This window comes from Schistocerca gregaria, chromosome 10 (assembly GCF_023897955.1).
Source record: "Schistocerca gregaria isolate iqSchGreg1 chromosome 10, iqSchGreg1.2, whole genome shotgun sequence".
Classification (NCBI taxonomy): domain Eukaryota; kingdom Metazoa; phylum Arthropoda; class Insecta; order Orthoptera; family Acrididae; genus Schistocerca; species Schistocerca gregaria.
Window position 1 is genome coordinate 151,494,245 of NC_064929.1, and position 27,826 is coordinate 151,522,070.

The window sequence follows — 27,826 nt, forward strand, 5'->3', positions numbered from 1 at the left end:
TGCCAGACTGAGATTCATTGGAAGAATCCTAACGAAATGCAATCCGAAAACAAAGGAAGTAGGTTACAGTATGCTTGTTCGCCCACTGCTTGAATACTGCTCAGTAGTGTGGGATGCGTACCAGATAGGGTTGATAGAAGAGACAGAGAAGATCCAATGGAGAGCAGTGCGCTTCGTTACAGGATCACTTAGTAATTGCGAAAGTGTTATGGAGATAATAGATAAACTTCAATGGAAGACTGCAGGAGAGACGCTCAGTAGCTCGGTACGGGCTTCTGTTGAAGTTTCGAGAACATACCTTCACCGAAGAGTCAAGCAGTATATTGCTCCCTCCTGCGTATATCTTGTGAAGAGATTAGAGCCTACACAGAGGCATACCGACTATCCTTCCTTCCACGAACAATACGAGACTGGAATAGAAAGGAGAACCGATAGAGGTACTCAAGGTACACTCCGCCACACACTGTTAGGTGGCTTGCGGAGTATGGATGTAGATGTAGATGTAGATGTACCTCCTCATTAGTTAGGCAATCTACCCATCTAACCTTCAGCATTCTTCTGTAGCACCACATTTCAATATCTTCATCTTCTTGGCAGAACTGCTTAAGAGAGACATTTTGCTTCTGTACAAGCTACACTTCAGACATAATACCTAAAAAAATCCCTAAAACTTAAATTTGTATTGGAAGTTAACAAATTGCTCTTTTACAGAAATGCTTTTCTTGCTATTACTAATCTGTTCTCTGTTTCAGTTTTCTTGCATTATTTTGTTGCTTAAACATCATAACTCATTTACTTCTTTTAGTGGCTCATTTTCTAAGCTAATTCTCTTAATGTCATCTTATTTAATTTGACTCCATCCCATTAACCTTGTTTTACTTTTATTGGTGGTCATCTTATAATCTTTTCTTAAGACACTATGCGTTCAGTTCAACTGCTTTTTCAAGTGCTTTGACCTCTTTGACAGAACTGTAATATTATCGGCAACCTAAAGGTTTTTGAAACAGCCTCAAATTTTATGAAACTTCCTGGCTGATTAAAGCTGTATGCTTGACAGAGACTTGAACTCGGGACCTTTGCCTTCTGCAGGCAAATGCTGTTAATAGAGAGGAAACTTTTTTTTTGTTAGCCTTATGTAGTGCAGAGAATTTTCTCGTGAAAAGCAATGGTCCTGAGTTCGAGTCTCTGTCTAGCACACAGTTTTACTCTGTCAGGTAGTTTCATATCAGGGTGCACGCCACTACAGAGTGAAAATTTCACCATCAAATTTTTTGTTTCTTTGCACTGTATTTTTATTCCCTTTACAAACATAATTACATAGATATGAATGAAGGCTACCTCCTGATTTGACTAGTGACTTGTGGACTCCAGAAATTTTGTGTTAAAAGAATTTGTGCCTGACATGAGACTTGCACAAGAATAGTTTGCCTCTCTGTTTAACAGTGCCAGCAGATCAAAAAATGATCTTCTTTACCGTGCTTCACACATCAAGTCCCCATTGCAGTCTGTTATTAAATGTCAAATCAAGATAGAATAAATTGTGAATTGTTATGTACAATATTAAATTATGAGATATGTATGAACACAAAGGGTGTATTTCAATACATTACTCCATATAGGAATTTCCAATTATTGGTAGTCAAATACATATTGTAGTTAGAGCTGAACTGCGTATTAAGTAACTGATCTGTACAATCTCAGTATTTCAGTAGTCCACCACATAAATTAGTGAATTAATTTTGAGAAATATTCAGTATTATACACATGTGTGATTTTAAAGTACATTTTGTTATATTTATCTAAAATTGTAAAATTTCAGCTGATGTGTAGTTTTTTGTTCAACGTACTCTTTGCAAAATTAAACAAGCAAGAAAGACTTACTTTCGGCACATTGTAACCCTGGAGAGTCGTGTCTTCCACGGCCTTATGGGGAATAGAGATGGGAGTGAGGGTCCGGATCCTCATCACCTCGCGTATCGTCGCTTCTGTGTAGGGCAGACTGCAGGAAGAAAGAAGCTTTTTGTTTTCATGTGACATAATTTAAAAGGAATTTCAAATTTTGTAACTGATGGTAAACTTAAAGAAATAGGGTAACAAGTTCACTGAGATCACTGGAGTATTGCCACAATGTATGAGATCTGTTCGTATTATACCTGATTTAGACCTGTAGGGTATACAAGGAAGGCTAGGAAGATTTATCTGTGGAAAGTTTGAGCAATGCAGTAGTGTCACAGCTATGATAAAGGAGCAGAAATGGAACTCAATTGAAGGTCTGGGGAAAAGTCGTGGATAAGATAACATGTAAAGGGTTGTGGCCATTGAATGTTTTTCTCCCTTAACAGTGATGCTACATGCTCAGGAGTGCTCAAAGTAGTTCTAATGTACACCATTATTGTTGTCAGTGACTTTGACAGAAGAAGATTGTTCCATTGTTCTTTAGTAGAAACTACTCTGATTTCGAGTCATCTGATGTAAGGTAAGTCAGTTATATTATTCAAGTTAGTTCAGTGATAAGTAGAGTAAAAATTCTTTTGCAACTGGAATTTCAGAGTATTGTGTCTCACTTTTAGAGGCACAAAATGCGTGGGTGTTTTCAGATCATTACTAAATGCAAATAAGTAGGAGGTCGAGTTGATAGGAGCTGAAGGAGCCCAGGTTGCAATAATATGCGGTGTGGCACACTGTTAGCGAGAAGGGTTATTATTGAAGAAACACATAGTACAATGAAAATTACTTATCTTCAGTAGTTTGTAGGACTGCAGCACAAAACATGGAATACCACAACTAATACAACATATTCTCAGGGAATAAGCCTGATGGGCCCTCCTTAGAGAATCCATGCAAACAAACAGGCTGGGGGATAGTTTCTTCTTCTTCTTCTTCTTCTTCTTCTTCTTCTTCTTTTTAAATCTATCTCATACTTCCATCTGTGAACCATTAATGCCAGCATGGCATCCAGTGGGGATAAGTGGCCACACTAATATTCAGGAAAAGTGGCCAAAGTGTTTACCGGCATTAGAGTTACTTACTTCCAAATATAGTGTGTAATACTACAGATCAGATCGACTTCTAAACTCTTTCATATATAAAGCTATCATCCATCACTACCCATTTGTTATGATATGGAATTAATTAATTTACATTATTTAAAGCTGTCACTGTTCTGTTATATTTGGCCTAGTGCAAAACTCGGGCAGTAAATGGTCTGCTGCAGGCACTTGTTATTGATTTAGATACTAGGGCAACAAGATGCCTAGAAAATATGTTTGTAAATCAGAATAATTAAACATGGGGTCCTGCTGTGATGGCACTGACCACATAATCCCTTTGCTAGGAAAAACCAGCTACTTTTTAAGTCTTTACAAAAATGCATATGGTTCCTGTGTATTATTTTCTCTATCAGTTGAAAATATTTGATATGACATGCAGATTTAAAATGTGTAAGTTGCAATGTTCTAACAATAACTATGGTTTAGTGAAAACTCAGTTTCTCATTGCGTCCATTTTACCCCACATTTCCCTAAAGAAGAGCTTCGAAATAACCAGAAACACACGATTCCTCAGAGAATCAAATGCGCTTGTGTAAAACTGGTTCACTTCTGACTGATTTACAAATGAGTTGTAATGCGTTAAGTACAATCTGAGATAAAAAAAAAATTATGCACCACGAAGGAGTTGCGCAAATGGATTACAAATATTCATAAGGTATTGGTGGAGAATGCAAAATTGTAAACTGTGGTTGCCAATGGATGTATGTGTAATGCTGCAGTGCAATTTCACTGCACAGCTGACAAATATAGTAAACAGGGGACATGTCCATTAAGTCTTTTTGAATGCTGGGCAAATTTGGCTTGCAATCTCACTGACTGACATAATTTTCTCGAGTGATGAGTCACACTTTGAACTGAGCCCCAATGAACAGCAGACAGCCTGGAGATGACCTGGACACTGATGGGCCACGAACCTGACCGTTGCCCGCCGTATGGCCTGACATCCAGAAGTGATGGTCTGGGTTGCCATTTCTTTTCATAGCAGGACTCCTTTGGTTTTCATCCGCAGCATCCTTACAGCACAGCAGTATGTCGAAGATATTCTATGCCCCGGTCCAGTGGATACATTAAAACCAAAAGGTGTACTGTGTTCACAATATGTTTCCTGTCTAGCCACTTGTTAATCAATAATTCAATGGCAATTCATGATAATTACTTTCAGCGTGAAGATACACTCTAAGAGAAATGACACACTATGAAAGCATTAAACGAATGGGATGGAAATCGGTAGAAGTGATGCAGACAAACAACAGTGTACAGACAAACAAATCGTTACAATTCCTTCAGAAAAATTGGATGACTCATTCAAGAGAAAGAGCTTCACAAATTGAGCAGGTCAATAACGCACTGATGCACATCTGGCCCTTAGTATAATTTGATTTTAAAATAACAGTTTATTACACTACTTTTTACGAGGTTCACTCCTACCATGAGCAGTTATTCATCTTGGCATTGATTGATAGATTTGTTGGATATCCTCCTGAGGAATATCATGTCAAAACCTGTCTAGTTAGAGCATTAGACCGTCAAAATCACGAGCTGGCTGCAGGACCCTGCCTGTCATGCTCCGAAAGTCCTCTTGTGGGAAGAGACCCGGCGACCTTACTGGCCATGGTAGGATTTGACAAACATGAAAACAAGCATTAGAAGCTCTCGCCGTGTGTGGGCGGACACCATCTTGCTGAAGCCCAGGATGGCTTGCCATGAAGAGCAACAAAACGAGGTGTCCGATTGACATTCTACTGCTATTCAAGATGTCTCCATACACATCTTCAGCCTGGAACCTCATTGACTGGAGTAGAATTGTCTTTAGTGCCAAGTCCCACTTTAAATTCAACCTCGATGGCCAGCCACGGACAGTGGTGGGGTAGCAAATGCACTGTCGCTCGCCATACAGGCCGACAACCAGAAGTGATAGGCTGGTGTACATTTCGTTGATTCAACATGCCAACTGGACGCAATTTAGCATAATACCTCTCAGGAGGACATCAAACAACTTGGTTAATCAATGCCGAGTAACTACTTGTGTAAGGGCAATTGCTGGACCAACGCGTTATTGACTGCTCAATTCGTGAAGCTCTTTTTCTTTAATAAATCATCCATTTTTTCTGAAATTATAATCATTTATTCATGTACAGATATCTATCTACATCTACATCTACATCTACATCCATACTCTGCAAGCCACCTGACGGTGTGTGGCGGAGGGTACCCTGGGTACCTCTATCGGTTCTCCCTTCTATTCCAGTCTCGTATTGTACGTGGAAAGAAGGATTGTCGGTATGCTTCTGTGTGGGCTCTAATCTCTCTGATTTTATCCTCATGGTCTCTTCGCGAGATATATGTAGGAGGGAGCAATATACTGCTTGACTCTTCGGTGAAGGTATGTTCCCGAAACTTTAACAAAAGCCCGTACCGAGCTACTGATCGTCTCTCCTGCAGAGTCTTCCACTGGAGTTTATCTATCATCTCCGTAACGCTTTCACGATTACTAAATGATCCTGTAACGAAGCGCGCTGCTCTCCGTTGGATCTTCTCTATCTCTTCTATCAAACCTATCTGGCGCGGATCCCACACTGCTGAGCAGTATTCAAGCAGTGGGCGATCAAGCGTACTGTAACCTACTTCCTTTGTTGTCGGATTGCATTTCCTTAAGATTCTTCCAATGAATCTCAGTCTGGCATCTGCTTTACCGACGATCAACTTTATATGATCATTCCATTTTAAATCACTCCTAATGAGTACTCCCAGATAATTTATGGAATTAACTACTTCCAGTTGCTGACCTGCTATTTTGTAGCTAAATGATAAGGGACCTATCTTTCTATGTATTCGCATCACATTACACTTGTCTACATTGAGATTCAGTTGCCATTCCGTGCACCATGCGTCAATTCGCTGCAGATCCTCCTGCATTTCAGTACAATTTTCCATTGTTGCAACCTCTCGATACACCACAGCATCATCTGCAAAAAGCTTCAGTGAACTTCCGATGTCATCCACCAGGTCATTTATGTATATTGTGAATAGCAACGGTCCTATGACACTCCCCTGCGGCACACCTGAAATCACTCTTACTTCGGAAGACTTCTCTCCATTGAGAATGACATGCTGCGTTCTGTTATCTAGGAACTCCTCAATCCAATCACACAATTGATCTGATAGTCCGTATGCTCTTACCTTGTTCATTAAACGACTGTGGGGAACTGTGTCAAAAGCCTTGCGGAAGTCAAGAAACACGGCATCTACCTGTGAACCCGTGTCTAAGGCCCTCTGAGTCTCGTGGACGAATAGCGCGAGCTGGGTTTCACACGACCGTCTTTTTCGAAACCCATGCTGATTCCTACAGAGTAGATTTCTAGTCTCCAGAAAAGACATTATACTCGAACATAATACGTGTTCCAAAATTCTACAACTGATCGACGTTAGAGATATAGGTCTATAGTTCTGCACATCTGTTCGACGTCCCTTCTTGAAAACGGGGATGACCTGTGCCCTTTTCCATTCCTTTGGAACGCTTCGCTCTTCTAGAGACCTACGGTACACCGCTGCAAGAAGGGGGGCAAGTTCCTTCGCGTACTCTGTGTAAAATCGAACTGGTATCCCATCAGGACCAGCAGCCTTTCCTCTTTTGATCGATTTTAATTGTTTCTCTATCCCTCTGTCGTCTATATCTACCATTTTGTCAACTGTGCGACAATCTAGAGAAGGAAGCACAGTGCTGTCTTCCTCTGTGAAACAGCTTTGGAAGAAGACATTTGGTATTTCGGCCTTTAGTCTGTCATCCTCTGTTTCAGTACCATTTTGGTCACAAAGTGTCTGGACATTTTGTTTTGATCCACCTACCGCTTTGACATAGGACCAAAATTTCTTAGGATTTTCTGCCAAGTCAGTACATAGAACTTTACTTTTGAATTCATTGAAAGCCCCTCGCATAGCCCTCCTCACACTACATTTCGCTTCGCGTAATTTTTGTTTGTCTGCAAGGCTTTGGCTATGTTTATGTTTGCTGTGAAGTTCCCTTTGCTTCCGCAGCAGTTTTCTAACTCGGTTGTTGTACCACGGTGGCTCTTTCCCATCTCTTACGATCTTGCTTGGCACATACTCACCTAACGCATATTGTACGATGGTTTTGAACTTTGTCCACTGATCCTCAACACTATCTGTACTTGAGACAAAACTTTTGTGTTGAGCCATCAAGTACTCTGAAATCTGCTTTTTGTCACTTTTGCTAAGCAGAAAAATCTTCTTACCTTTTTTTAATATTTCTATTTACGGCTGAAATCATCGATGCAGTAACCGCTTTATGGTCGCTGATTCCCTGTTCTGCATTAACTGATTCAAATAGTTCGGGTCTGTTTGTCACCAGAAGGTCTAATATGTTATCGCCACGAGTCGGTTCTCTGTTTAACTGCTCAAGATAGTTTTCAGATAAAGCACTTAAAAATATTTCACTGGATTCTTTGTCCCTGCCACCCGTTATGAACGTTTGAGTCTCCCAGTCTATATCCGGCAAATTAAAATCTCCACCCAGAACTATAACATGGTGGGGAAATCTACTAGAAATATTTTCCAAATTATTCTTCAGGTGCTGAGCCACAACAGCTGCTGAGCCCGGGGGCCTATAGAGACATCCAATTACCATGTCTGAGCCTGCTTTACCCGTGACCTTCACCCAAATCTTTTCACAATTCGAATCTCCATCAATTTCCTTCGATACTATTGCACTTCTTATCGCTATAAACACGCCTCCCCCTTCACTGTCCAGCCTGTCTCTGCAGTATACATTCCAATCTGAGTTTAGGACTACATTCCTGTTTACTTGTGGTTTCAGCCAACTTTCTGTCCCTAGTACTATATGGGCGTTGTGACCGTTTAAACATAACATCCACTGATTTACAGCCCATTTGGACAATTCCTTCACGGCGTGGCGCCTTCTTTACTTCAGAGTGCATATGCGATACCACTGACAGTGTCGATCTCTAGCAATGATCTGTAACGGCAGTGTTAATTGATGAGAACAAAATCCAAAAGCGGCCATTCCCAGTCCATCTGGCCTGCTGACTTGCTTGCTGGCCTGTCCGACAGTGTGGACACAGGGACTGGTAGGTAGCAGTTGGGGCAAGGAGGTAGAGGTCGCCAGTCGAACCAACGAACCTTGTTCATGGACCCGACAGTGAGTCCATTCCCTCCCCCCCTCCCCCCCCCCCACACACACACAAGTGAATGGGTTGAGACAGACTCATTCGTTGGATTGATCAGCAGACTCATCCACCTCTGTATGTGGGCCTTTACTGTATACTTCTAGCTAACATTGATAATTCTATTCGAGTTGAAGAAAATTGTGGTACCTGGTATCAGATGTGTTGATTTGCTTTATGTCTTCTACAGATCAGTAATTTTCCTTACATGAACAGTTATGAACTATTCTATCGATACTGAGTTACTACACTTGGACTGCGTTTGTAGAAATGCTAGCCGAGTACCTGGAATTGCCAAGGATGTACACTCCTGCAAATTGAAATAAGAACACCGTGAATTCATTGTCCCAGGAAGGAGAAACTTTATTGACACATTCCTGGGGTCAGATACATCACATGATCACACTGACAGAACCACAGGCACATAGACACAGGCAACAGAGCATGCACAATGTCGGCACTAGTACAGTGTATATCCACCTTTCGCAGCAATGCAGGCTGCTATTCTCCCATGGAGACGATCGTAGAGATGCTGGATGTAGTCCTGTGGCACGGCTTGCCATGCCATTTCCACCTGGCGCCTCAGTTGGACCAGCGTTCGTGCTGGACGTGCAGACCGCGTGAGACGACGCTTCGTACAGTCCCAAACATGCTCAATGGGGGACAGATCCGGAGATCTTGCTGGCCAGGGTAGTTGACTTACACCTTCTAGAGCACGTTGGGTGGCACGGGATACATGCGGACGTGCATTGTCCTGTTGGAACAGCAAGTTCCCATGCCGGTCTAGGAATGGTAGAACGATGGGTTCGATGACGGTTTGGATGTACCGTGCACTATTCAGTGTCCCCTCGACGATCACCAGAGGTGTACGGCCAGTGTAGGAGATCGCTTCCCACACCATGATGCCGGGTGTTGGCCCTGTGTGCCTCGGTCGTATGCAGTCCTGATTGAGGCGCTCACCTGCACGGCGCCAAACACGCATAAAACCATCATTGGCACCAAGGCAGAAGCGACTCTCATCGCTGAAGACGACACGTCTCCATTCGTTCCTCCATTCACGCCTGTCGCGACACCATTGGAGGCGGGCTGCACGATGTTGGGGCGTGAGCGGAAGACGGCCTAACGGTGTGTTTCATGGAGACGGTTGCGAATGGTACTCGCCGATACCCTCTAATTTGCTGGGAAGTGGCGGTGCGGTCCCCTACGGCACTGCGTAGGATCCTACGGTCTTGGCGTGCATCCGTGCGTCGCTGCGGTCCGGTCCCAGGTCGACGGGCACGTGCACCTTCCGCCGACCACTGGCGACAACATCGATGTACTGTGGAGACCTCACGCCCCACGTGTTGAGCATTTCGGCGGTACGTCCACCCGGCCTCCCGCATGCCCACTATACGCCTTCGCTCAAAGTCCGTCAACTGCACATACGATTCACGTCCACGCTGTCGCGGCTTGCTACCAGTGTTAAAGAGTGCGATGGAGCTCCGTATGCCACGGCTAACTGGCTGGCACTGACGGCGGCGGTGCACAAATGCTGCGCAGCTAGCGCCATTCGACGGCCAACACCGCGGTTCCTGGTGTGTCCGCTGTGCCGTGCGTGTGATCATTGCTTGTACAGCCCTCTCGCAGTGTCCGGAGCAAGTATGGTGGGTTTGACACACCGGTGTCAATGTGTTCTTTTTTCCATTTCCAGGAGTGTATTTATTTCTCTAATCCCTCTCCCCCTAACCTTCGCTGTCTCCATCTCTTCCACTTCTTTTCTGTCCATCATCTTCTCCCCCTCTCTTTATCCACCTCCTTCGCCCTCACTCTCTATCTCCTCTAGTCTCTCTCTCTCTCTCTCTCTCTCTCTCTCTCTCTCTCTCTCTCTCTCTCTTTCTCTCTCTGTCTCTCTCTACCCTCCGTCTGTCTGCTCCTGTCCCACTCTCTGTACATCTGCTATTCTCTCCTCTCTCTGTCCATCCACACCTCCCCACTCTCTCTCTCTCTCTCTCTCTCTCTCTCTCTCTCTCTCTCTCTCTCTCTCTCTCTCTCTCTCTCTCTCCCCATCTGCTGCAACCCGCTTTTTCTTAGAAATAAAGAAAAAGCTATTAGAACTTCATGATGATGTAGCACTTTTTCAAGCATTCCATTGTTTTATGTCGTATCTCTTCAACTATGTGTTGTACAACAATATATTTGTGTAGGTGCATTCAGCGAAATATGTAGATTCCCCTGCCGGCCAGGGTGCGGAGCGGTTCTAGGCGCTACAGTCCGGAACCGCGCGACCGCTACGGTCGCAGGTTCGAATCCTGCTTTGGGCATGGATGTGTGTGATGTCCTTAGGTTAGTTAGATTTAAGTAGTTCTAAGATGTAGGGAACTGATGACCTCAGCTGTTAAGTCCCATAGTGCTCAAAGCCATTTGAACCATTTTTGTAGAGCCCGTCAGCGAAATATGTTGTGGATGGAGTTAATAACAAAGAAGTAACAAATTTAAACCCCATGCATGATGGGGCAGCTTTTCATGCATGTCGGTGTTTGTTTTCATATCGCCTGAGCTAGGATAGGTGGGTGATACTTACCCCCACATCGATTGTTACCTGACAGTGGTATGTGTACCGAGTTTGGTTGAAAACAGGCCAGTGGTTTAGGAGGTGACGTGGAAGATACACACATACATACGTACATCCATTTTTATAATATGTACGGATTATAGAGTGTCGTATGTTGCTGCCTGTTTATCTGTATCGAATTTCAGTATATGAGACGCGTAGAGGCCATAAAGAACGGTTCATATAACATAGTATTAAAGTGCTTGAGTTTAAAGAACTGGTGTGGATTTCGTTATTCAAAATATCCTACAACCACCACCAAAATTTCAGCCACTTTTCGATGGTAGTGCAGGCCACCGAGTATTCGATGGTGATTCAAATGAAAAGCTTGAAAGTGCTACAATATTTTTAATTGTAACAGTGAACAAAATACTTACATGTCATTTTTCGATTTGCCCTCCCTGACTCTGAATGCTTCGGCGGTGGATAGATACCTTGACGAAAGAATTCTCTGGTAAATGAGAAGGATGTACCAGATATTCAAATTTAATTTGATGGGTAGTCTCAGCTGTCTGACAGACAGTAAGTGGCCGGGCGTTGTCATACTGTGACAAAACCCTTGAAATCAGAAGTCATTGTCGTTTACGCATGACTGCAGGGAAAGTTTATTTTTCAGCACGTGTGAAACAGAATTACTAGTTGCTGTCACTTCCTTGTCTGTGTTATGCCCCAAAATTGCTCCATTTGCATCCCAGAAGAGAATGAACATGACAGTACCGGCAGACACGTGGGTGTGGAATTTTTCTGGTTTCAGTGATGAGCTGTGGCGCCATACCTTGCTTGACCAGTTTGTTTGTAGCTGGTATAATCTTAGCGCCTGTAACACTTTTTTCTAGAAATGCAACACCTTCAACATGGGAAGTCCTTCATAGGTGTTGATGCAATGGTCCTTCAATTCGGCAGTCAACAGACATGGCACCCATCTTGCAGACACCTTATTGAAGTGCAATACATTGTGATCAATATTGTGCGCTGAGCCAGAACTAATCCTCAAACTTGTGACTATTTCGTTCAGAGTTTTGCGTCTGTTCTCCTTTATAAGCTCCTCCACTAACGCAATGTTCTCGTCTGTCACAGTGAGCCTGCCCTGGCCTTGGAACATCGTCCGCAGTAGTTACACTACTCGTACACTTAGTGCAACGACAGACACGAATCACTGTTCTGTGATGAATCTCTACTGGTTTGACACATTCACTACACAAAAAAACTCAATCGTGGTGCTTGTTAACAGCAGGGCGGCCATCTAGCCATGGACGCTACTGCATTCTCCTGCGTCGAAGCATCACTGTGACACCTGCCGGTCACTTGCTGAACCTCAAGGAACACTGCTGCCACCTACCAACTCCACGACACAACTTTTGGAAATTTTGTTAAACTCTTAAGGTTTTTTTTTTCCTTACTGTGTCTAGTGCCTGCAGCACCACCAGATTACGTACACAACGTGATCAAAAGTATCCGGACGCCCCAAAAGACATACGTTTTTCATATTAGGTGCTGCCATCTGCGTCCAGGTACTCCGTATCAGCGACCTCACATCATGTGAGGGCAGAAAGGGGTGCTCTGCAGAACTCACGGACTTTGAATGTGGTCAGGTGATTGGGTGCCACTTGTGTCATACATATGTACGTGAGATTTCCACACTCCTAAACATCTCTAGGTCCACTTTTCCGATGTGATAGTGACGTGGAAACGTGGAGGGACATGTACAGCACAAAAGCGTACAGGCCAGCCTCATCTGTTGACTGAAAGAGAATGCCGACAGTTGAAGAGGATCGTAATGTGCAATAGGCGGACATCTGTCCAGACCATCACACAGGAATTCCAAGCTACATCAGAATCCACTGCAAGTACTATGACAGTTAGGTGGGAAGTGAGAAAACTCGGATTTCATGTCGAGCGGGTGCTCATAAGCCACACATCACGCCGATAAATGCCAAATGATGCCTTGCTTGGTGTAAGGAACGCAAACATTGGACGATTGAACAGTGTGTGGAGTGACGAATCACGGTAACAATGTGGCGATTTGACGGCAGGGTGTGGGTATGGCAAATGCCCGGTGAACGTCATCTGCCAGAGTGTGTAGTCACTACAGTAAAATTCGGAGGCGGTGGTGTTATGGTGTGGTCGTGTTTTTCATGGAGGGGGCTTGCAGCCCTTGTTGTTTTGCGTTCCACTATCGCAGCACAGGCCTACATTGATGTTTTAAGCACCTTCTTGCTTCCCACTGTTGAATTCAGGGATTGCGATCACATCTTTCAACATGATCGAGCACCTGTTCATAATGCATGGCCTTTGGTGGAGTGGTACCGCGACAATAACATCCCTGTAATGGACTGGCCTGCACAGAATCCTGACCTGAAACCTACAGACGGCCTTTGGGATGTCTTGGAACACCGACTTCGTGCCAGGCCTCACCGACCGACATCAATACCTCTTCTCAGTGTAGCACTCTGTGAAGAATGGGCTGTCATTCCCCAAGGAACCACCAAACACCTGATTGAGCGTATTTCTGCGAGAGTGGAAGCTGTCGTCAAGGCTAAGGGTAGGCCAGCACCATATTGAATCCCAGCATTACCGATGGAGGGCGCCACGAACTTGTGAATCACTTTCAGCCAAGTGTCCAGATACTTTTAATCACACACTGTATAGTCTTTCAGTGGCAATGATCAATCTGATGAATTCTTCTCAGGTTATCAGCCGACTAGTGGCGTAGCCTTGTCACAGCATTTCAATGAGTTTCGTACCCATCATCTTCTGGTGAAGTGTCGCGATGCTGTGTTCTGCACATCTATACAGCTGCTTGGCCGTCGTCGGCTGCTGTAGAGCGGCCAATCACGTTCCTCTGGAAGGGGTTACCGCCGCGTCGGTGGTGGTGGTGGCAGTGGGGCGGGGGGTCGCGGCTCGGACCGGCGTCGAGACCCGGTGCCTATGCAATCTGCCTGCGGACGCCGCTGTCTTCAGATTGGAGCGTTCCTGACGTATTTTGTCAGTTGTGAGATTCCACGCTGCACTGAGCTGTTTACTAAATTGTTGTGCAGCTGTATCTCCACTGCTTCTAGGCGGGAGGAGAACCCAGAAGAAGACGAAGCAAAACGTGTGCCGTTTGCTGGACTGCCAACAGCCAAGATCGCTAGAATATTAAATAAGCACCAAATAACGACCATCTTTCGCGCACCAAAAAAAGTCAGACATACTCGGCTCAACCGAAGACCAACTGGGGCTGCAAACACCGGGCATTTACAGTACTGAGTGCAAATGTGCGATGGAATATATCGGGCAGACCCAATGATGTATCTCCCAGCGTTGTGCTGAACACATCAGGAACGTACGACTAGGACAGACAGACAAATCCGCTGTAGCAGAACATAGCATTATCGAGGGACACACCTTCGAATTCGATAAAGAAGCTGTGCAGCGCCAACAGTTGCTAGGATTCGATCTTCAAAGAGGCAGCGGAGATTCAGGTCAGTGCAGCGTGGAATCCCACAATTGACAAAATACGTCAGGAACGCTCAGATCTGAAGTCAGCGGCGTGCGTAGACAGATTGGAGCCACCGGCTCTCGACGCTGGTCCGCGCCGACCCCTCCCCGCCCCGCCCCCCCCCTCCCCACCCACCACCTCCACCACCGACGCAGTACTCCCTTCCAGAGGAACGTGATTGGCCGGTCTACAGTAGCGGGCGACGGCCAAGCAGCTATATAGATGTGCCGAACACAAGAGGTCGAGTTCAGAGAACTCATGAAGCAGTTCTCTATCGACATATGCATGATGAGGGAAACCCACCTAAAACCAGGAATAAAAGCGACAGTTCCCAACTATGTTAGTTACCGTAAAGACAGGCCAACCCAAGGCACAGGAGAGGCCATATATGTAAAAAGAGGGATCCCCCACCACCAGGTAGTCTTGCCACCTACCAACAAAATCGAAGCAGTGGCGGTGGAAGTAACCACTGCCACTGGGCCCCTAAAAATTGTTGCAGTCTACCGACCCCCACATGACCAGATAGATGAGGGAGACATAGTTGCTCTAGGGCAAATTGAAGGCAAATTCGTAATAGGGGGAGACTTCAATGCCAAACACCCTGATTGGAATTCTAGAGTAACCTCCACAGCAGGTGGCAAACTGCAACAACTCGCGCGTACCCACCACTTCGAAACATGGCGTCCAGTCGAGCCCACACCTTTGCAAAAAATGGAGGCAGGCCCGACGTGTTAGACATAGCTCTCACTAGGAGGATTGCAGGGTTTGTGGCCGCAAGGACAATCAACAGAATGTCCTCCGACCACAGCCCAGTGATTCTGGAGAGAATGGGTAGCACTCCCACAGTACCAGACGTCGTGCAAAAGTACAGACTGGGAGCGATACCGAGAAACTGTCGCCTCTGATATTGCTCGCACTCCACCACCTACTGCTGAAACAGTAGAACGAGCGCTACAAGACCTAACAGGCACCATCTTGCAGGCAGCGGAAGAAGCCACCCCTCCACAAAGGGATGGCCCACCGTCGCAAATACAGCTCCCGGAACACTTGCTAGCTCAAATTCGACATAAGAACAGAGTGGCAAAAGAGTGGAAGATCACCAGGAATCAGGCCACCAGGAGGCTGCTCAATCGTCTACAAAGAGAACTGAAGATAGCACTCAATGAGCACAGAAACCAGCAATAGCAAAACCGCCTCACAACTCTCAAAGTAGACGATCATACACTATGGCAAGCAACCAAACAGTTCACAAAAGACGCGCTAGGATGCCGCCACTGCACGGCGAGCGGGGACTGGTCTACAGCCGTGCTGGGAAGGCCAACGCCCTCGCCGACTCCTTCGAGAAGGAATTCCAAGCGGCAGAACCCCAGGATGAAGAGCATGAAGAGGTAGTCAGTCGTCAACTGGCTGTCTTCCTCAGTGCTGAGGAAGACCCAGAGGAAGAACCCACACTTTTTGCCCCCGAGGACGTGGCAAGAGTAATTAGGTCCCTTCCTACAAAAAAGGCGCCAGGGCACGACAGTGTCACTAATCAGTTAGTCAAAAATCTCCCACCCACAGCAATCACAGACCTTGTGAACGTCCTCAACGAGATTACTCGATCCCGTGAGTTCCCAGCTTGCTCGAAACATGCGGAAGTGGTCGCGATACACAAACCAGGGAAAGACCCTCTATTCCAGCAGCACTAGAGGCCGATTATCCTCTTGCCAGTTCTCAGCAAGATCTATGAGCGCCTCCTGCTAAAACCCATACAGGAGCGTATTACCAGAGAGCAGCTCCAGCCGGATTTCCAATTTGGGTTCTGGCAGAACCACTCTGCCCCACAACAGGTCATGAGAGTTGTTGAAGCAGCCACAGAAGGCTTCAACCACAGAGGCTACTGCGGGATAGTGCTACTAGATGTAGCCAAAGCCTTTGACTTTAGTATGGCATAGAAGGCTACTCTACAAGTTGTACACACAAGGGTTCCCCGGGAGCAAACTTAAGCTGATCAAAAGCTATCTCACAAATAGGACTTTCGCTGTCAAAGTAGAAACTGCCACCTCCACCAAAAGGCGTATTCGTGCCGGGGTGCCACAGGGATCGGTCCTGGGACCCGTTTTGTACAGTCTGTACACTGCGGACACTCCAATGGCCCCCTGGTGCACACTGCACAGTACGCTGACGACACAGCCTTCTGTATGAGAAATGTGAACAAGGACCTGGTCATCTGTAGGCTACAAAAGTTTTTAGATGACACAGAAACTTGGGCCCGTCACAGGCGCATCACCATCAACTCTGAGAAGACACATGCAATGCTGATAACCCACAAGCTCGGAAGGCGCGAACCTCCTCAACGCCCCCCCCCCCCCCTCCATCTTCACCTAAATGGAACCCTACTCTCCTGGCGCAGAACCGCCAAGTACCTTGGCATAACCTTGGGCTCTCGTCTCACGTGGAAACACACATAGACGAGGTCCACAGGAAGGCCTGTGCCAGAATGTCCATCCTATACCCTATCCTGAACTCAACCAGCTCCCTTCCCTACCCAGTAGCAGTAAGTGTGTACCAGGCCCTGATCTGGTCAGTAATGGAATATGCGTGCCCTGTCTGGGGATACGCGGCGAAGCAGCACCTGGACAAACTCCAGAGGCTGCAGAACCGCGCCCTCAGGAGGGCATTGCATTTACCGCTTGGATTCCCCATAGATAAACTGCACGCCGCAGAGCGTTTCCAGGATCTGGCAAGGACCTTCTATGAGGGTTCTTCCAGATCGGGAAACGCACTCATCCACTCCCTAGGTCGGTATGACATGTCCCGCGATAAGCACAAGCGTTCTATGACGATCTTCGACGATGAAGTCGAAGAGAAAATCCCAATACCCAATCCCTAATCCTGATCCTTCCCACATAACACCAATCATCTCGCCTACCTCAGGGAAGTACCAGACACATTCACAACAATCCTCACATATCACAGTCACCAAAATCACGCACACAGGGGAGTAAAAGCCAAAAGGCTACAAACTCCCCCTCACACTTCCCCAAAGAGGGGAAAGTAATAGATGAAAGCAGCAGCAGAGCAGCAGCATCCCGACACTTTGCAAAAAGATGATGGGTACGAAACTCATTGAAAGCCGGCCGGAGTGGCGCTACAGTCTGGAGCCCAGCGACCGCTACGGTCACAAGTTCGAATCCTGCCTTTGGCATGGATGTATGTGATGTCCTTAAGTTAGTTAGGTTTAAGTAGTTCCAAGTTCTAGGCGACTGATGACCTCAGAAGTTAAGTCGCATAGTGCTCAGAGCCATTTGAACTCACTGAAATGCTGCGACAAGACGACACGACCACTTGGCCGATAACCCGAGAAGAATTCATCAGTGGAATATGCCGAGGAAGACGGCCAAGCAGCTATATAGATGTGCAGAACACAGCATCCCGACACTCTGCAAAAAGATGATGGGTACGAAACCCACTGAAACGTTGCGACAAAACGACGCCACCACTCGGCTGCATAACCCGAGAAGAATTCATCAGTGGAATACACCGAAAAAGACTGAACTCGCATATGATAAAATCTGTTTTGGATCAAAAGTGTATGCCCGATTGTTTAATTATGGGTTGACTCGTGTGAATACAAAATGCTGATCCTGACTCACTTGGGACGGTCATCTAGCGTGGGCAGCCTCCCGCGGCCCACGACTGCGTCCAGCTCCTCCTGCACCCTTCTCCGCACCTCCGGGTGGTGGACCATGTAGACCAGCGTCCAGGTGAGGGTGGCCGACAGTGCGGAGGCGGCCGGGAAGAAGAAGTCCAGCAGGATCAGGGACAGCTGCTCCACTGCAACAGCCAGCCACACAGGTACACGTCAATGGCACAGTCATACCACTGCAGTGTAGAGCTGGAGACTAACCACACTTCGACCATAAATATAGTAGACTTGCCCTGACGTCATTTTCGTGGCTCAAACATCTCTGGGCTAAAGTCACGTGAATGCTGGAAAAAAATTGGTTGTTTCATGTTGCGCTTATGGCTGTACTCAGCAAAAATGGCATCCTGCAGACATCTATTTAAGGATCTAGGGATCCTCACACTAACCTCACAGTATATATATTCCCTTATGAAATTTGTTGATAATAATCCAACCCAATTCAAAAGTAATAGCAATGTGCATACCTATAACACCAGGAGAAAGGATGATCTTCACTATGCAGGGTTAAATCTGACTTTGGCACAGAAAGGGGTAAATTATGCTGCCACAAAAGTCTTTGGGCACCTACCAAACAGCATCAAAAGCCTGACAGATAGCCAACTAACATTTAAAAATAAATTAAAAGAATTTCTAGATGATAACTCCTTCTACTCATTGGCTGAATTTTTAGATATAAACTAAGTAAAAAAAAAAACTTAATCATTAGTGTCATGCAATATTTTGTGTAATGTAATTTCTTGTACAGACATCTTTTATTAACCTGACACGTTCCACATCATTACGAAGTGTCGTATTCATGATCTATGGAACAAGTATTAATCTAATCTAATCTAATTATATTTCACTTGTGGTTCTACGAGGTGCATTCAAGTTCCAAGGCCGCCGATTTTTTTTCTAATTAACTACTCACCCGAAATCGATGAAACTGGCGTTACTTCTCGATGTAGTCGCCCTGCAGACGTACACATTTTTCACAACGCTGACGCCATGATTCCATGGCAGCGGCGAAGGCTTCTTTAGGAGTCTGTTTTGACCACTGGAAAATAGCTGAGGCAATAGCAGCATGGCTGGTGAATGTGCGGCCACGGAGAGTGTCTTTCATTGGTGGAAAAAGCCAAAAGTCACTAGGATCCAGGTCAGGTGAGTAGGAGCACGAGGAATCACTTCAAAGTTGTCATCACGAAGAAACTGTTGCGTAACGTCAGCTCGATGTGCGGGTGCGTTGTCTTGGTGGAACAGCACACGCGCAGCCCTTCCCGGACGTTTTTGTTGCAGTGCAGGAAGGAATTTGTTCTTCAAAACATTTTCGTAGGATGCACCTGTTACCGTAGTGCCCTTTGGAACGCAATGGGTAAGGATTACGCCCTCGCTTTCCCAGAAGATGGACACCATAATTTTTTCAGCACTGGCGGTTACCCGAAATTTTTTTGGTGGCGGGGAATCTGTGTGCTTCCATTGAGCTGACTGGCGCTTTGTTTCTGGATTGAAAAATGGCATCCACGTCTCATCCATTGTCACAACCGACGAAAAGAAAGTCCCATTCATGCTGTCGTTGTGCGTCAACATTTCTTGGCAACATGCCACACGGGCAGCCGTGTGGTCGTCCATCAGCATTCGTGGCACCCACGTGGATGACACTTTTCGCATTTTCAGGTCGTCATGCAGGATTGTGTGCACAGAACCCACAGAAATGCCAATTCTGGAGGCGATCTGTTCAACAGTCATTCGGCGATCCCCCAAAACAATTCTCTCCACTTTCTCGATCATGTCGTCAGACCGGCTTGTGCGAGCCCGAGGTTGTTTCTGTTTGTTGTCACACGATGTTCTGCCTTCATTAAACTGTCGCACCCACGAACGCACTTTCGACACATCCGTAACATCATCACCACATGTCTCCTTCAACTGTCGATGAATTTCAATTGGTTTCACACCATGCAAATTCAGAAAACGAATTTTTGCACGCTGTTCAAGTGAGGAAAACGTCGCCATTTTAAGTATTTAAAACAGTTCTCATTCTCGCCGCTGGCGGTAAAATTCCATCTGCCGTACGGTGCTGCCATCTCTGGGACGTATTGACAATGAACGCGGCCTCATTTTAAAACAATGCGCATGTTTCTATCTCTTTCCAGTCCGGAGAAAAAAAATCGGAGGCCTTAGAACTTGAATGCACCTCGTATGATAGTGCAGATGCATTTGCAGTGGGACGCGAAATTGAAGCGTCACCCATCCACCAGTGTCAGCCCAGTTTGCAGGTGAATATAAGTTTAATTTAGTGTTTTGTTTATGTATTTTGTAATATTTGTAATGCTTGTGAATTATCTATAGTTTTGTATTTATTTTTATGTCTCATGTACGGAGAGGGCGGCGCAACGAACGGAGAAAGCATCTTCAATGCCGGGACCAGAGGGAAAATTGCTGGCCACTATACGTCGCGGGTCGATAGCCAAAGAGCAACAGAAGATCCTGAAACCGAGTTGTTGCGTCGTGCTTTTAAAAAGAGAAAAACTAAGAATTTGTAATGTTTCTACAACAATGACGTCATAGAAAGTTTAATCATGTTGTAAATGTTCAGTCCTATCTTGTCAAGGCTCAGGTTCACGTCTATATGTAGGGTATAGGAAGATAATAAACTAGTGTGTACTACAAAAGTTTAAATACGTGTTCCGAGAATTTATTTGTGAAGAATTATATTAAGGAAGAAGAATTACTGATTTATTTGACAAAATTATAAATTTTTGACAACGTTCATCGCGAGTTGGAGTCTTAAAAGTTTATTCGATGTGGTTTTAATATTTATTAAAGCAGATAACTTGCATTAATATTATTTCTGAGAAGAAACGAACGACATCTAAATTGAAAAAAAGTTTGCGCAAACCAATTGGACTGAGTGATGTAATTCTGCGCATACGACTATGATGATGTTTTAATTACAATTTCGTTCAAGAACCATTCAGAGACAACTTTAAAAGGAATTTAAATAATTTTGAAGTGTTTTGAAACTGACGTAGGTAACGAAGTCTGTACATGGTCATATGTCAAAAGAAAATCATTTATACAAAACTTACGCTGTTACACTACACGTTTATTGAAATCTGCTTCAGTGACTTTCATATGTTTTTTACACTTGAAATAGAGTATCACGTAAATTAAAATGTTGAAAGTGATGCCTGTAAAGACAGCCTCATGTTACATTTTGAGAAGTATCTGTGATAATTCGGTTACAGAAGTAAGTATAACTGTTTCTTGTTTCTACTCATGGGTTCCCTAAGGATGAAAACCGAAGGCAACTTTGAATACAGGCCCTGAAACTGAAAAACTTTAACCCATCTGCACATACGCGCCGTTTTGTATATACAGGTGAGATTATAATAAGGTAAGAGCACCTGTAGTCGACACATGAAGAGAATTTTTTCTACCTTCTAATACTATTCAAAGCTGGTATTAAAATCCATGGAGAAGAAATAAAAACTTTGAGGTTCGCTTATGACATTGTAATTCTGTCAGAGACAGCAAAGGACTTGGAAGAGCAGTTGAACGGAATGGACAGTGTCTTGAAAGGAGGATATAAGAACATCAACAAAAGCAAAACGAGGGTAATGGAACGTAGTCGAATTAAGTCGGGTGATGCCGAGGGAATTAGATTAGGAAATGAGAAACTGAAAGTAGTAAAGGAGTTTCGCTTTTTGGGGAGCAAAATAACTGATGATGGTCGAAGTAGAGAGGATATAAAATGTAGACTGGCAATGGCAAGGAAAGCGTTTCTGAAGAAGAGAAATTTGTTAACATCGAGTATTGATTTAAGTGTGAGGAAGTCATTTCTCAAAGTATTTGTATTGAGTGTAGCCATGTATGGAAGTGAAACATGGACGATAAATAGTTTGGACAAGAAGAGAATAGAAGCTTTCGAAATGTGGTATAACAGAAGAATGCTGAAGATTAGATGGGTAGATCACACAACTTATGAGAAGGTATTGAATAGAATTGGGGAGAAGAGGAGTTTGTGGCACAACTTGACCAGAAGAAGGGATCGGTTGGTAGGACATGTTCTGAGGCATCAAGGAATTACCAATTTAGTACTGGAGGGCAGCGTGGAGGGTAAAAATCGTAGAGGGAGATCAAGAGATGAATAGACTAAGCAGATTCAGAAGGATGTAGGTTGCAGTAGTTACTCGGAGATGAAGAGGCTTGCACAGGATAGAGTAACATGGAGAGCTGCATCAAACCAGTCTCAAGACTGAAGACCACAACAACAACAACAATACTATTAATTAAATGTAGGCTCCAAAATTAATTTCTGAAACTTCAAAGTCTCACCTTTCATCTAAAATATAATTTTTTACCTGATAGTTCAACCTTTTGTAAAAATAGTAGGAACTGACCTTTTGAAGTGTACCTAAAATTGACACTCTAAAATGGACCTGCTCCTAAAGTCGACAATTGTGGCAACTATAGTTGACATAATTCCCATGTCCTCTTTTCTTTTATAAGTAACTACAGTTCAAAACGAGGCGAATCCAATATTTAAAGTTTTGACACGAGCCCACTCTTACTGTTTAAAACAATTTTAACGACATTTTACCTTGATTGATAGTTTATAGTAATTTCGTCCCGCTGCCCACCAGAGGGGCGTTAGATGTATTTGTTAGATTTTATAAATGGTACTGTGAACAAATCCAGGTCAAATGTAGTTCTGACATAATTTTTCGCAAATAAAAAAGTAATTTTTGTTGGAAGAGTTTGGCAGTCAGTTGAGAAATGTGGGTAAAGACGATACAAACGTAGGATGGCAGACCGCTGATTTGAAATCTCGCCACGTTTTGCCAACAGTGGTTTATGTTCGAGCCACACCAGCCCTATAGCTTCTGCACAGCAAGGCTAGTCTACTAGTATCTATGGTCGAAGCTACCACACTATCTTTGACTCGACGCAGCGGACGCCATATATATTTTGGTCTATTTAGCTGTTTCGTATTATAATTTGCAGCTGGCATTTCAAGTAACAGCACATTCTTATAATTAAATTTCAAGATTTTAAACATGGCTGAAATAGCAACTGTTGAAATTCTTCACGGTAAATAACAGCCAAACAGTTGCAGGATAAAGCTTTATTAAAATCCTTGACCACGGTTTCGGTATATCTAAATATACCTTCATCAGAAGTAAAATACACGAAAATCACATCCTGCAGTGGAGATACGTAAAACAATTGTGCCAAGGCGTTGTCAGTAGTTAAAACATCATCCCCATTTATACAAAATAATTATGGGCAGCATCTGTCTCAAAAAGATGGTTTTATTCTTAATGAACAGTTCACAGGCGAAGTAATGATGTGTTTGCATTGACCCTCTGTCCATAATTATGTTGTATAAATGGAGATGGTGTTTTAACCACTGACGACGCCTTTGGCACATTTGTTCTATGTATCTCCACTGCGGGATGTGATTTTAGTGTATTTTACTTCTGGTGAAGGTATATTTAGATACACCGAAAACGTGGTCCAGGATTTTAATAAATCTTTATCCTACAACTGTTTGGCTGTTATCATTAACCGTTATAATTAAATGTCAGTTAATGACACATGTCGCTATAAGCCTTCAACAGAAACTATGACATCCGCCTCAAAAGACGAAAATTAGAAGTCTTTGCATTGTTGGACATTCTTATGAATGTAATACATGTACGTTCTGTAATTTTCGATGTTATTTACATTTCCTTCTGATTAGAAAACGAAAGACGAAATAAATGCTAGGCTTCTTATTTCTAAATACAGTAGAGTCTCCGTTATCTCTGATAACTGTGGACTTGAAAACCACAGATAATGGAATTCTGTGGACAAACCACAGTTAAGGTACACTGTAGCTTATTAGTGTTATTAAAAAACAAAAATGAATCACAATTTTATAATTAGAATCACTTAAGTAATCTTTATAATACATTGTACTTTAATCATCACGCAGTGAAGAGCCAAAGAAACTGGTACACCTGCCTAATATTGTGTATGGCCCCCGAGAGCGCACAGAAGTGCCACAGTATGACGTAATATGGACTCGACTAATGTCTGAAGTAGTGCTGGAGGGAACTGACACCACGAATCCTGCAGGGCTGTCCATGAATCCGTAAGAGTATGAGGGGGTGGAGATCTCTTCCGAACAGCAAGTTGCAAGGCATCCCAGATATGCTCAATAATGTCTGGGGAGTTTGGTGGCCAGCACAAGTGTTTAAACTCAGAAGAGTGTCCCTGGAGCCACTCTGTAGCAATTCTGGATATATGGGGTGTTGCATTGTTGTGCTGGAATTGCCCAAGTCTGTCGGAACGCCCAATAACCATGACAGGATGCTTACGTACGTGTCACCTGTCAGAGTCGTATCTAGACGTATCAGGGGTCCCATATCACTCCAACTGCACACACCCAACACCATTACAGAGCCTTCACCAGCTTGAATAGTCCCCTGCTGATATGCAGAATCCATGAATTCATGAGGTTGTCTCCATACCTAAATTTCCATCTGCTCGATACAATATGAAACGAGACTTGTCCGACCAGGCAACATGTTTCCAGTCATCAACAGTCCAATGTCGGTGCCGACGGGCGCAGGCGGGGCTTAAAGCTTTGTGCCGTGCAGTCATCAAGGGTGCACGAGTGGGCTTTCGGCTCCGAAATCCCATATGGATGATATTTCGTTGAATGGTTCGCACGTTGACGCTTGTTGATTGCCTGGCATTGAAATCTGCAGAAATCTGCGGAACGATTCTCATCAATCGTCGTTGGTCCCGTTCTTGAATGATCTTTTTCTGGCCGCAGCGATGTCGGAGAACTGATGTTTTATCGGATTCCTGATATTCACGGTACACGCGTGAAATGGTCGTACGAGAAAATCCCCACTTCATCGCTACCTCGTAGATGCCGTGTCACATCACTCGTGCGCCGTCTATAACGCCACGTTCAACACTTAATACCGTGCGATTGTAGCAGCTGTAGCCGATCTAACAACTGTCCGAGTCGCTTGTCTTATTTTAGGCGTTGCCGACCGCAGTTCCGTATTCTGCCTGTTTACATATTTCTGTATATGAATACCCATACTTATTCTAGTTTCTTTGGAGCTTCAGTGTAGTACGCTCCTGGAAATGGAAAAAAGAACACATTGACACCGGTGTGTCAGACCCACCATACTTGCTCCGGACACTGCGAGAGGGCTGTACAAGCAATGATCACACGCACGGCACAGCGGACACACCAGGAACCGCGGTGTTGGCCATCGAATGGCGCTAGCTGCGCAGCATTTGTGCACCACCGTCGTCAGTGTCAGCCAGTTTGCCGTGGCATACGGAGCTCCATCGCAGTCTTTAACACTGGTAGCATGCCGCGACAGCGTGGACATGAACCGTCTGTGCAGTTGACGGACTTTGAGCGAGGGCATATAGTGGGCATGTGGGAGGCCGGGTGGACGTACCGCCGAATTGCTCAACACGTGGGGCGTGAGGTCTCCACAGTACATCGATGTTGTCGCCAGTGGTCGGCGGAAGGTGCACGTGCCCGTCGACCTGGGACCGGACCGCAGCGACGCACGGATGCACGCCAAGACCGTAGGATCCTACGCAGTGCCGTAGGAGACCGCACCGCCACTTCCCAGCAAATTAGGGACACTGTTGCTCCTGGGGTATCGGCGAGGACCATTCGCAACCGTCTCCATGAAGCTGGGCTACGCTCCCGCACACCGTTAGGCCGTCTTCCGCTCACGCCCCAACATCGTGCAGCCCGCCTCCAGTGGTGTCGCGACTGCATACGACCGAGGCACACAGGGCCAACACCCGGCATCATGGTGTGGGGAGCGATCTCCTACACTGGCCGTACACCTCTGGTGATCGTCGAGGGGACACTGAATAGTGCACGGTACATCCAAACCGTCATCGAACCCATCGTTCTACCATTCCTAGACTGGCAAGGGAACTTGCTGTTCCAACAGGACAATGCACGTCCGCATGTATCCCGTGCCACCCAACGTGCTCTAGAAGGTGAAAGTCAACTACCCTGGCCAGCAAGATCTCCGGATCTGTCCCCCGTTGAGCATGTTTGGGACTGTACGAAGCGTCGTCTCACACGGTCTGCACGTCCAGCAAGAACGCTGGTCCAACTGAGGCGCCAGGTGGAAATGGCATGGCAAGCCGTTCCACAGGACTACATCCAGCATCTCTACAATCGTCTCCATGGGAGAATAGCAGCCTGCATTGCTGCGAAAGGTGGATATACACTGTTCTAGTGCCGACATTGTGCATGCTCTGTTGCCTGTGTCTATGTGCCTGTGGTTCTGTCAGTGTGGTCATGTGATGTATCTGACCCCAGGAATGTGTCAATAAAGTTTCCCCTTCCTGGGACAATGAATTCACGGTGTTCTTATTTCAATTTCCAGGAGTGTATGTGTGAATGGTACAAGATGTGCGAAATCCTGAGAAAATAGGGGCAAGCTATAGGCAAAGACAGGCAGTATACAATATGTACAAGAGTCAAGAGCCAACAATGACACTGGAAGACAAAGAATGAAATCCACTGATTAAACAGGAATGGTTCAAGAGTGGGATTAAAATTCAAGGTGAAAGGATATCAATGTTAACATTCTCTGAAGACATTGTTACCCTCTTGGAAAGTAAAGAAGAATTACCCATTGGCTGGAATGAACAGTCTTAGTACAGAATATGAATTAGAAAAATAAAAGAAGATGAAAGTAATGAGAACCAGCAGAAATGAGAACAGAGAGAAACTTAACATATAACTGGTGATTATGAAGCAGATGAAGTTAAGGAATTCTGCTTCTTTGTCAACAAAATAACCCATGATGGGCAAGGAGAATATAAAAAGCAGACAAGCACTGTCGAACAGGGCATTCCTGGCCAAAATACTATCAAACATAGGTCTTAATTTGTAGAACGAATTTCATAGAATGTTCGCTTGGAGCACAGCATTGTATGGTAGCCAAACATGAACGACGGGAAAAGCGGAATGGAAGAGAATCGGAGCACTTGGGAGGTGGTGCTATAGAAGAACGTTGAAACTTAGGAAGACTGATAAGGAATGAGAAGGTGCTCCGCAGAATCCGCGAGGGAAGGAATATATGGACAAATAGGAACAGGGTAATAGGACATATATCTACATCTGATGATGATGAAGTCCCATACTCCTTGACAGAGCATAGGGGCGATGAGGGAGACCCGCATCGCTGTACTAGGCAAGGTCCTAGCGGAGGTGGTTTGCCATCGCCTTCCTCCGACCGTAATGGGGATGAATGATGATGAAGACGACAGTACAACACCCAGTCATCTCAAGGCAGGTGAAAATCCCTGACCCCGCCGGAAATCGAACATGGGACCCCGTGCTCGGGAAGCGTGAATGCTACTCGAGACCACGAGCTGTGGACATCTATACTCTGCAAAATCACATGGCAGAGGGTACGTCCCATTGTCTAGTGATTAGGGTTTCTTCTTCTGGAGTACAGGAAGAATGATTGTGTGATTGACTCTGTGCATGCAGCAATTATTCTGATATTATCCTCACGATCTCTATGAGGGAGATACGTAGGGGGTTGCAGTATATTGCTGGAGCAATCACTTAAAGCCGGTTCTTGAAACTTCGTTGATAGACTTTCCCGGGATAGTTTACGTCTACCTTCAAGAGTCTGCCAGTTCGGTTCGTTCAGTATCTCTGTGACGCTCCCCCAGGGATTAAACAAACCTGTGACCATTGGTGCTGCCCATCTCTGTATACGTTCAATATCCCCTGACAGTCCTATCTGGTACAGGTCCCACAAACCTGAGCAATAGTCT

At 45.0% G+C, this 27,826-nt stretch overlaps 1 protein-coding gene across 1 annotated transcript in view; it reads right to left on the reverse strand.

The window, feature by feature from the left end:
- Positions 1–27,826, reverse strand: part of LOC126293175 (probable cytochrome P450 304a1) — a 98,257-nt gene that overhangs the window by 12,110 nt on the left and 58,321 nt on the right. Inside the window, exons 6-7 of the mRNA XM_049986273.1 lie at positions 17,958–18,138; positions 1,882–1,999 (exon numbers count right to left, since the gene is read on the reverse strand). Of these exons, the coding sequence (XP_049842230.1) occupies positions 1,882–1,999; positions 17,958–18,138 (299 nt within the window). The remainder of the gene's footprint in view (positions 1–1,881; positions 2,000–17,957; positions 18,139–27,826) is intronic.